The sequence below is a fragment of the Dermacentor silvarum genome, chromosome 1, assembly GCF_013339745.2.
Source record: "Dermacentor silvarum isolate Dsil-2018 chromosome 1, BIME_Dsil_1.4, whole genome shotgun sequence".
NCBI classification, from domain to species: domain Eukaryota; kingdom Metazoa; phylum Arthropoda; class Arachnida; order Ixodida; family Ixodidae; genus Dermacentor; species Dermacentor silvarum.
The window spans coordinates 140,410,038-140,421,976 of NC_051154.1; the positions used below are offsets into that span (position 1 = coordinate 140,410,038).

At 45.3% G+C, this 11,939-nt stretch overlaps 1 protein-coding gene across 2 annotated transcripts in view; it reads left to right on the forward strand.

Moving 5' to 3' along the window:
- LOC119436143 (annulin) overlaps positions 1-11,406 on the forward strand; it is a 76,119-nt gene extending 64,713 nt beyond the window's left edge. For both annotated transcript variants that reach the window (XM_037702905.2, XM_049655689.1), the window contains exons 14-17: positions 1,326-1,470; positions 4,067-4,227; positions 7,005-7,144; positions 11,075-11,406. In XM_037702905.2, the coding sequence (XP_037558833.2) occupies positions 1,326-1,470; positions 4,067-4,227; positions 7,005-7,144; positions 11,075-11,264 (636 nt within the window). In that variant the 3' untranslated portion in view covers positions 11,265-11,406. The remainder of the gene's footprint in view (positions 1-1,325; positions 1,471-4,066; positions 4,228-7,004; positions 7,145-11,074) is intronic.
- The last annotated feature ends 533 nt before the right edge of the window (positions 11,407-11,939 follow it).

Consider the following 11,939-nt stretch of genomic DNA (forward strand, 5'->3'; position numbering starts at 1 on the left):
GCGAAATGAATCTCCGGACATAGATTCCAGAGCAAGGTTCGGGCATCACGTCGTGGGGCTGTCCAGCTTTCCAAATGACGGCACTTGAAGGAGAGTAATGTCATTCATGTCAACCTGTGTACTTCAAAATTCGTAAATATCCCGCGGACATGAAAAAAAGGGGAGGGGGTACGGCACGCATTGTTTTTAAATTTTGTTCCTGAGGTATACATGCGCACTTCATTTACGATGATTTTGCCTTTCTTTTGTGCGTTTTTTTGAAATCTTGCGTCGCCCTGTCCCTTCAGCACCTTTGAAACATTTTCTTTCGCGAACCGTATCTGTTTTTCGTATCCCCTCATGGCGAATTCGTAAAATCGTAAAACGACCACAAGTTCCTAAGCTTTACGAAAAATTCGGCAGAGTTGGCAGGTATGGCTCCGCGTCCCATATTACTAATGTCCAGCGGAAGGGGGTAATATGAAGGCGACCAGTAGGTGCAAAATTGGAGCTACTCGTGTCAGAATGGTGGTGGTTCTTTCGTTGCCGGATGCAAATTCGCCTTCAAGGTTTTGCAATGTAATAACCTGAGCGCAAAGAGTGACTCTATTCACTCTATTTAGTCGAAATGTCTTTGACCGATGCCTCAGTAGAGCTAAGTACAAGGCTATGTTGACACGACGTCATGAAAACTGTGCCAAATATTACGAAAAGCACACACGTTATCACCCACTGCGCTCGTTGTATATATACGTGTGTACTTTTTCGTATGTGTCTGTTCTTTTTTTTTTGTTGTAATATTTGGCACAGTTTTGACGTTGAAAGATGCTGTAGCGCGATGTAGGAGACACAATTTTTTTTGTCATGTCCTCTCCTTTTAGTACGTACAGTAGGAAGCCACTAAGGTCCGACAAGAAAGCTCCACGTGCGTGCACCAGATCCCTAGCGAGACCTGAACTGCCGGCGATTTCGCTTTTTGTTCCAGCGCAAGGTTTAATAAATTCATTAATTTATTAAAAATCCTTAACAGCACCGGTTAGAGTGCACCTATGATTAAGTGAAACAAAACAAAAAAAAAGAAAAAGAAAAAAAGACAGAACGTACCAAGGGAGACTGCGCAAGCATGTTTACTGCTAAAACTTTTTGTAGGCAGCGAGGTTACTGAGTAGTGGCTGGCTAAAACGTCACATGGCCTCGCTAGTACTTCTGTCGTTTTTCACGACGGAAGCACCGTGATATAATAAGTCAATAAGATGTAATAATATCTAATTGCCACGATGTAATAGGTTTTATACGACTAGCGAACTACTGCAAGTAGTGGCACGTGCACCTGCCATCTCTTGCAGGTGAAGCTCAGCGCCAGGAACAAGAACCCGACCAAAGAGTACTCGGCACACGTCGTCATGCGCGTCGAGAGCACCCACTACACGGGCAACAAGAGAAAGCTGGTCAAGAGCGGTCAGTTCGATGTCATCATCAAGCCAAACTCGAGTGAGCGCTCCCTCCACCTCTGGTTTCTTTATTTTTCTTCTTGTTTTTATTTCTTTACTGTACCGCGTGTCCCAGCTAACGTTAGCCAAGCTGTTTAGCGAAATATAGACGAAAAAAACTTGGCTGAGATGTTCACAGCAGCGTATGCTACACGCGGACTATGTTATTTCACCATGCCCGAGGGGTGGTTCGGGGCCCCTTTAACTCCCTCAGCAATTTGGCCATTATGGACGCCTTTCTTACTGTTTTAGTTTTTATTAGTTATTAAACTTAGCACGAGATAAGTCGCAGGCTCGGTTTCAGCGGTCAATTAAATTTTATGTGAAAGTGTCAAATGACCCATTGAGCGAAATGCAGCTCTACTAACGTGAAACCTGGGGAGGTGCGAAGCATGCAGTGATGCACCGCTAATGGGATCATATACTGCCTGCAATGGCTCATACCCCAGTAAACGGGGCCGTCCCATTATGACACCCGAGCGCGAGCACGAGCCGCTTGCTTTACCGTGACTATATGTATACGACAGGAGACGCCGACAGCCCGGCGCATAAGGTGCTTCGCACCTATTTAAAAAAAAAAAAAAAAAACATGGTACAAGATACAATTAGAATGCCTACGGTGTTCGGTCGTCAGAGGTCTGACGATAGTAAGTCTTGAAACTGTATATCGCACCGTAATTTTTAAATCCTTTTTTTTCGTTCAACAGCTTGGCTAACCTTAGCTGGGACACTGTATATATAAATAGTCCAACGCCTCTTGCCTGCCCGTTGACCAACCGCTGTCACCTATTCACCTACAATGGCATGCGCACGCTCTTATTCTGCGCATGGTTAGGGTTGCCACTGTCCCCCTCTGCCATCTAAGGACAGTGGGGCCGTGTTGTATACAGTTCTCGCTTAAAGTTTCGTCGCCGTGCGGTTCACTGGCGTCCTTTGAAACCGTTGCGTTCAATCTGTTTAGGCGCTGGGCTTTCCTCACAGCTTGCCACGTGTTCAGAACACTTCATCTGTGACGTAATCGTGGCGCAGTATTGTGCACTTTTGAGCAATCCCACATGCACTCGAGACATCCCCGCAATGACGTAGCTGCCGCGGGAAGGCCGTCTGCAATGCCTTAGAGAAGGGGCCAGAACGCTGCCTGCATTTGTGCCTGACCCCCGCGATGTTGCTCGCTCCGCCCGCAGTTTCCATAGATTCTGCATGTATTTATGGGGCCCAACGCCTGTCAAACAAAGAATCAAGTTATTGACGAAATAGAGCCCAAAATGTATTGGGTGGTTCGATTAAGAGGGCACGATGAGTGAAACACCAGGTCAGTTGAGACTGTAATGGTAGTCTTCTAAAACTATAACAGAATTCCTCTGGTGAAAGTGGGTTAGTTATCAGAGAAAAAAAAATGAAGGCGACACTTATGATTCCGCGCCCAAATCTGTGGCGCTAGCGACGTCAGTGTGACGTCACGCATTAACCTGTATTTTCTTATCTGATGGGTCGCTTTTATGCAGTAAAAGCTTCCGAAAGATGCCAGTTTTTGTCTGTGTGTGCTGCCGAATGGTGGTTTATTTTTTTCTCTATATAGTGATAAACAGCTAAATTACAAGCGGAAACTAGCCTTCAAAATAAATGGTGTCATGAGAAGCTTGCGCGAAGCTGGCGCCGCCACTCGTCTTTCGTTGTTGCTTTCTGCCTGGCTTACCACGCCTCAGCCCATTGTGAGACTCGCCTGTTTACTATTCGTTGAGCGTAATCTATCAATCTAACTTTACTATCGCTTTAACGTAATGGCCGAGCCAAGAATCACGTGCTGCTGTCGCCGACAGTGCCATGTGCGAGCAGCACAACTGAGCCGGAAATGGGGCGGTAATGCTCTTCTTGTTTTAAGTACAGGGATGCGATAAATATGCGAAGATGTTGACATATTCATGGCAAATTGCACAGTTTGTGCTGCGTTGTGCTTCCGCTAACGATGCTATTTGTGTGTCATTGCAATAAAATAACATTGCAATGACGTCTTTCTCTTGCTGAGCCGTTGCCGGAAATAATGTGGCAAATGATGCGCGGTTGCAGTGGTGAAAGACAGCACATGCGAGACACATGATCTTGTAGGGCTTGAGCTGCAGAGTGGAGTAACAAACTGTTTGATTTTTGTTTGTTTTCCGCGGTCGCTAGCTTTCTGGAACTTTTTCTCTCCGCCTTGAGTTCATATGGTTCATTGTTCACTTCTCTCCGCCGGGTGTTTTTACTTACTTTATTGTTTTTACTCTTGACTGCACAACGACCGATCATCAGGGAAAACAAGCTTTCCGACTCAAAAAGTGTTTTGAATTGTAGTAAGAAAGCGGAACCGGCGAAGAAATCGGTGATTTAATTCGTTCTTCGGCGTGTGAATTCATCACAATGCATATTAAACGGCAATATCTTGTTCGTGATGTTCATCTTGTGTTCGCTAGGTATGCCTAGTTCATACGCCAGACGTGCCCGTGTAGATCATATTACAACTCTGTCGGACGTAATGAAGTACCACCGCGGCGCGATTGTATTTTTGTTCTCGCTGGCTTTCCCACCTTAAGTGTAGTGGCTGTTCGCAATCTGTGCAGGAGAGGAAGTGTCCATGGAGGTGACGTACGTTGAGTACGAAAAGGTGCTGCTGGACCAAGCCATGTTCAACATTGCCACGTTGGCCACCATCAAGGAGACAAAGTTTGACTACTTTGCGCAGGACGACTTCAGGGTGCGCATGCCTGACGTCAAAATTGAGGTCAGTGTTATCGCAGCAAGGCGGCAGGCCTAAGTGGTAAAAATGAATCAAACAGCTACCCTACGGTGCCCGTAATAGCCTCGTATTTACTGTGGTTGTAAAACTCCATGATTAAAATTCAGGGGACTTGACACTGGGCTGCGCTTCGTGGCGAAATTTGTAGTTCGTTGGTGCGAAAAGTAGGGATAGCGTGAACAAGCGCTGGCCACGCGGGACAACGGAGGTGTGAGCGAACGTAACGGACAATGAAACAGTTTTTACGAAAAAAAAAATTGAGTGAGACTCCACATTCGCACATCTCCCAGTTCGTAAATTCGAGCAGTATTTGCAAACCGGCTTGATATATTAGGCAGGCTGGAGCGCGGCTAAAGTGATCAGAGCACGCGCCTGCGACATTCACGCCTGCCGGCGTGAATGTCGCCAACCAATTGACCCGTCGATAGCCACTCTCTGCCGCTTGTGCGCATGCCCTTAGAATTAAACCTTATGATGTTCTTTTCTTTTTCGGCATGCGCGCAGTTTCGATGAGCGGTGTCAATCCTGTATATGACCACGAGATGCACACAGTCGGTATCAACTGCCAGGGCTGCGACATGGTTTAGTCTCATTGAGAGTACTGCGCTACGAAGAGCATGCGAAAGTGTGCACTGTTTCGAGCGCATTCAGAAATTCTAACGCCTTATCGCTCTATGCATAAGTCCCTATATATCCTCCAAACATCAGGACCAATCTGCTTTCATGCAGTTACCCGGCGGAAAATTTACCCTGCGTGAAAATGAATGACTCGGTGGTCGCACAGCGTGCAACTGCGTGTAGCACTGCTCGGCACTCGATAATAGCGCCAGAAAATAATAAATGGAGCTCATGGAGGTCGCCTGTTAAGCCACATCGTGTAGCCACATCTGTGCAGCCACATCGCGCATACGAACAATGGCAACCGCGTTAGCAGCGCCGTAACGTTGGTCAGCTGTTTTGCTACGCGAACGTCCAATCATTTTCTTTTAACGAATGCAGTAGATTATTTCATTTTTGCTTTTAATGATTTATTTACTTAGATATATTTGCTTATGAAAGGGAAAAACGTCGTGCTACATTTGGGTGGACGACAGTTTTTCCCTTTCGTGGCACTTCCCCCACCCTGCGGGATTCCGCAGAACTGATTTGCCACTTTCTGTTGACAATGTGTGCGCCTTATTAACCTTAAAATTGCGAAATAAATACAAGTAGGCGCAGGAAGGGTGACACAAGTCACAAATTCAGAAAATGGTAGCCATTATTACCTCAGTTTTGTCACATCAAGATATCAAACACGTTTCTTTGCGTGAAGCTGTGGTGCAATTTCTGCTTCGACCCCATAAATATATGTAGGCTCACGATCCACACGGCCCCTGTACACGATATTATATACCTATCGCAAATAGACTGCCTAATTAATATAGGACAGCTGAAAAGTGTATTTTTTCATCTTCCAAAATTAAAAATGTAGGTTGTCATTCTCTCCAGAGTTACTTTGCATTCTCCTCTCGGTGGCAGAGGAGTAACACGTGCATTAGGCGTACAAATTCGTGATGCATAGCTAATGGACAATAACTTCCATTAAGTATTCGACCGGCAACTAGCCACATCGTCCAAATATTGGTACATATATTTCTGTACGTTTTTGTGCCATTGAAATTAAAGTTCTCTTGATTGAGTGAAAATATGACATGGATTGCGGAGCTTGAGCTTTGGACGAGTGTAAACGTACGGGGTTTCTGTGGTGCTTTCGAAAATACACGAAGCACTAGAACGAAAAACGAGGCTCCTTTTGCCGAGTAGAAATGTGCATAATACGTAAGACCGCTACTTTTTTCTATTGCCGAGGTCGTCAGCGAGCGAAACGAGAACTGTAAATTAACGGATGGGCAGAGTCACGCTTTATCACAGAGGCTCGGATCTCAGCAAGGAAACTGTCAAGTGACGGTTGTGCATCAGGCACCACATATCGTTCATATTTATTCGAGGCTGCAATGGCCCATCCACACAAGTTGGCCAACACAGTCGGCAACCCCATGAGAAACATGTGGTGGGAGATCCCGCCGCCTTGAATCGCCAAAAAAAATGTCGCCAACGATTTGTTGGCCGATGTTGACAAATGTTGACAAATGTCGCGCCGGAAAACAGGTTGCAAACGTTGCGGTAGCTAATCGAAGTGGAAGCAGCTCGGTTTGCTGTAGCTTCACTCTCGTCTCCAAAATGCGCTTTATACTCGCAAGGCGCGAATGGATCGAGAGGCTTCATTTGCACAACCACAAAAGTTTCCCCGACAAGATGGCGCGTAATTGTGACTGCATCGCAACAGGAACATCCCTGAGAAATGTGACGTCAATCAGAGCATTTTTAGGCTTGCTTTTACTCTTTATAACGTAGGCCATTTTTCGTTACGGCGCAGTTTCGCCAAGGTCACTGCAAGGTCATCGCCAAGGGCACCGCCAACAAGACACCTAACGCTTTCGCCTTAAGAATCTGACGGTTTGTCTGGCGCTATTCCAGCCTCAGATACATAAAACAGTGAATAACTTGACAAACAGGTGAATGCTCTGGAACACACCCCATAGGTGTTATGCTTTTAGTTTCTATTCCTTAGTTGCGTGCGCAAAACATTTTGTGCTCTTGCTGTTTTTTTTTTTTTTTTTGCCATTTGTTCAGTCTCCCTTTCTGTCTTGTTTCCGGCAAGACAGCATGAGTAGCGCTTGAACGATGTATATAGCTATGCTTACAACCTGGGTGACTTGCAGACCGATGGCGATGCGATCGTAAAGAAACCACTGGCTGTCAAGGCCTGGTTCAGGAACCCGCTTCCAAAGTCGCTGACCAAAGGATTGTTCGTCATCGAGGGACCGGGGCTTACGGAACCGCTGAGGCTGGCCGTCAAGCAGTAAGTACACTACGGAACACAATTGGACAATAGGACGCATCTAAGAGCTTCTAGTCCACTATAACGGAACAATAATTATGACGAAAACAAGGCTTCGCCAGAGCGTCTTTTCGTATCTTCATGGTCCAAGGTGGAAACTATACTGCGAGAAATAAGACTATACTACTATGATTGGGCCATAGTTTCAGTTTATTGTCGCCTGCAGTGGCAGACTTACAGCAAACAGTCGGTTACCGTTTTAAGACTCGGCCACGAAAAATGTCTTACCGCTACATGTGAGATTTCCTAGCAGATCCCGTGCTCCCTCTATAGGGCTGCAGAAATTAGCGCCAACTTTTCCCCCCTTGTTAAGAGCCACTTCTCTGTCCTCCGAGAGGATGCTTTCAGCTGGTATGTAAGAATTGTAGCGTCTTCCATCTGAGACTGCCCAAGGCCCACTTCTTACAGCCAGGCTTTCAGCTGAGAATTCATCGTTCCGCCATCTCAGACTGCTTTGGGTGTCAGAACCATGCGTTAAATAGCAGCCCACCATAGCCCCTGCTGCTGAAGTGACTATAACGTGTTGGTGATCGGCAGTGCGCAAGGTGGCAATTGGCATGGCACCTCGCGGAAAGAAGGAAATACGAAGGCAGCTTGGTTTTATGCCACCCTTCGGGCGTAACAAAAATGGGTTGGACCGCAAGCCGCGCCACTTGCGTAATGAGCTGAATTGATCGAATGACATGGTGGCAGTTATCTCGTTCTACATCATCGGTTTAAAATGTAGAAACACCGAACTAGACTTTTATGAAGATTCTTTTCAACTTACTAATATTGACACGTGTACTTGTTTATCCTTTTCTCGGGGATATCATTTCACCCGCTAACAACTTAATGTTAACGCTCAGTGCAAGACCCGCCTGCGTGATGTGGAACTTACTCGAATGTTATCGTTGATTCTATTTGTTGTGTATGTTCTCGCCGAACCTTTATAATCAGATTGTATGCGCGACCCGAATTGTGCAGTTGTTACTGGAAGGCACGCGGGCAACAGCGATTACCTTGGAACTTAATTTTAATTATGGGGTTTTACGTGCCAAACTACGGTCTGATTATGAGGCACGCCGTAGTGGGGGACTCCGGAAATTTGGACCACCTGGGGTTCTTTAACGTGCACATAAATCTAAGTACACGGGTGTTTTCGCATTTCGCCCCCATCGAAATGCGGCCGCCGTGGCCAGGATTCGATCCCGCGACCTCGTGCTCAGCAGCCTAACACCATAGCCCCTGAGCAACCACGGCGGTTTGAGTCGGAACTCCCGAGTACATATGGCCAAAACTTCAGAATGTATGCTAGTTACTTTTTTTATGTGTCTTCATAGCCTATGATCCCGCAGTGCACTGATAAAATATTAAGCGCACTATCACAGCGCTTCTTGATTCAACTGTTACATTAACTTTCTGACTTCGGTATAACTAAATGGGAATCAACGCCGATAAAACTGATGTATAAGAAAGCGTAGTAGCAAACAGCATACTGATCTGCCTACTCCACGCGGTTCTCCTGCTTTTTATGCTGTTTCCAATTTATTAAAATAGCTCATTCATCCGACTTCAATACATCATTTCACAATGTTTTCCATCATTTCACCATGTTTTCCATCGTGTTACCACACCATTTGTGCTCAGCAGCCCAACACCGTAGCCTCTGAGCAACCGTGGCGGGTTACCTTGGAACTTTCGACGAGCCCTGTATACGCGCTTGAACCGCAGATCAGATTGTCGACGATTCCCGACTGTGCTCGCCGCTATCATTGTGCTTGACTGTCACTTGTTTTTCTGCACACACGTTCACCCAATAAACAGTTAGTTTCGTGATTCACAGCTTTGCTACTGTGTTCTTCATCGTCACTACAACGTGGCAATATAAACATCTGCTGTAAAGTTCGTAATTAGGAGGGTAATTTATTAGTTTAAGTAGTGATCAATTGCTCTGGTTTCTTTCAGAAATTATGTGTGCCTGTGTAGATAGTTAACCTACATTTCATTCGAGCAAATATTGTAGACCCCCTTTTTTTTATCTAAATTACGCGGGGAAACGCTCTTTGGCCATACCTGGCCCTTGCGCCATAAAACACCACACATCATCAACGCATTGTCGCTTAAGAGGAAGCTTTAGCTCGGGAGCACCCGCCGTGGTGGCTTAGCGCCCATGGTGTCGCACGAAGTCGTGCGACACCAAGCCCGAAGTGCAATGCAAAGATTGCATTGTACCGAGCATTGGGGGCACATTTAAGAACCCCAGGAGGTCATAATTAATCCGGAGTCGTCCTCATAAGCAAATCGTAGTTTTGGCACGTAATAACCATATTTTATTAGTTTATCATCGTAATAATCAAATAATACCTTTCATTTCATTATTTGCTGAATATGTGCATACATTCATTGAACATTTGCTCTAGCAGTTTATGCACTTAAGATGGTTCGGTTAGGAGCACTTTCCCTCGCCGATACGGTGTATTCAAGGGCATGCTCTAAGGGCGTTATAACTTTAGGAGTGACAGCAGTGAAGTACAGGCAGCAATTCAGGAAGTAATGATTACAGCAGCACGAGCTTGAATACTTGTAGCTGGAAACGCCAAGTGACGCAAGACGAGCGATGTGGCGTTATTGCAAAGCAAGATATATTCCAAAGCGCGGGATAATGTACTTCCGCATTCGTATAGCCGCACAAGACATCCTTGCGCAGTGGTCAAGCTAATTATCAAGCTAATAATAACGGTCAAGCCAACGTTTTGTTTAGCTGGGTAGTTCCTATAAAAACACATATGAATTACGAATGAAATCACAATGTTCGGCGTCCAGCGTATCCGGTTTGATAAGGGTTTCTCGTATTTAAAAGAAAAAGTTAAAATCTAGGCACATTAGGATGGTAGGGGCCTAATTCACAAAACTTTTTGTTCGTAAGAGCTGTTTGCCATCGGCCGGCGGTCTTCACTATTTATATGTTCAACATTCCGATTGGCTAGCAGCTGCTCTTGTGACCATTTGTTGTAGCGCAGGGTGTTCTTTGCGAATACGGGCGGGCCCAGGGGGGGGGGGGGGGGGGGGGCGAACTCAAAAAAGGTCTTTGTTCGTAATAGTTGCCATGGACCGGAGCCATGGACTGGATGCCTTTCGCTAATATGTCCACCAAGACGACTAGTTGGGAATTAGCTCTTGCGAACAATGTTTGCGCAAGAGCTTTTGGTGACTCCCGGCCCAGATTTTTATTAGGCCGTCATTTTTTAATTGTTGAAAATGGCAAAATGAAAAAACAAAAACTCAAGTACGAAGGTTTTGACTCAGTAATAATCAAAGACATCACAATTCTGAAAAGTGCACCCTATTAAGACATGTGAAGTGGTCAAATTTTATGTAATATACACCACTCTCAAGCATACCACTAATTTGTGAGTAGGATTTTTGTAACACCCTCGTAGGCATTGTAACATATCTCACGCAAACTTTAAACTCATGTACCAAATTTTGCCGGTCATGTATTTGAAGAGCTGCAGTTTACAGAACGGCGGTATCTGTTTTGTGCAGATTTACTTCATGCTTAAATTTTTTTGGCGCTAACTAATATTCGGCAATATTTTAAAAAATTCTGAAGCACTAACTAAAAATATTCCTTGCTACAGTTTCTACAGTTGCTACAATTGTTTTCTTTCAAATACAACATTTTTTTAAATCGGTCCGGCGGTTGTCTCATGGGAGCATTTCTGCGTGTATTAGAACAGAGAAATTGGAGTTCGCCTCGAGATAAAGCTTCCTTTTAAGTGAGAACGAGGGAAAAGTAGTCCATTACCACCATTAAAGCTTGACTCGCTGATTCATTTCTTTTCGGTGACCCTGTCCCGATTTTGTTTTTGCTTGCTTGTGACCTCTTGCGCGGTGTTTCTCTCCCAGGAAAATTCCCCCGGGTGAGGAAGTGAAGGTCACCTTCTACCTGACTCCCAAAACTGCTGGACCCAAAGCCATCATTGCCAAATTCAACTCCAAGGAACTGACCGACGTGGATGGCTTCAAAGCGATTGATATTAATGACACGTCTTTCTTGGAGGCCGCCAACATTACGCCCGTAGCCGCCACTGCTTGACGACCAAAAGTGCCCAGCGAGGGATTTGAGATTGTTCTTTATTATTTCTCTTTGCAAGAAAACAGTTCTACTTTACTACGTTAGTTCTGTCACTTGCCAAGGCATGTTACTTAATGAGAATTAAATCATTTTCCGAATATGACTTGGCACTTTGATACCGAGAATCTAATGGAGGTCATGACATGAAAATTCGATTACGTGAAAATTCGATCGTATCTGCTGTTTCCACGTGCCACGAGCGAAAATTATTTGTTGCCTTAATCAAACTGGTATTAAAATTTGGTGGTAAGAGTTTGACGTTCAGCAAGTAAACAGAAGCCTCGGCTCGTTGTATTGCTTTCCTTGTTTTTTCCAGAACGTGGCATTTTGCCTGTTTCTGCCTCATAGTTCACGCGAACAAGCAGCGAGTGTAGTCTGTAGGGGGAGAAAGGGGGCACTTTTGGACGACTACGAGTGGGAAGTACTCAGCCAAGCAGCTCAGCGACAGGAAAGTGACCCCCTTACTTTTACAACTTGCCCAAGCGGAGATGACGTGGCACCGAAAGCGGGCCTTGTATACATGGAGGTGTATAAGAACACGTCTGTTGTAGCTCGTCTTGCTGCACTGAAGCAACAAGAATCATCACTATACATGTACTCGTCATGTATCGAGATAATTTCCGTTACTTCGGCGTT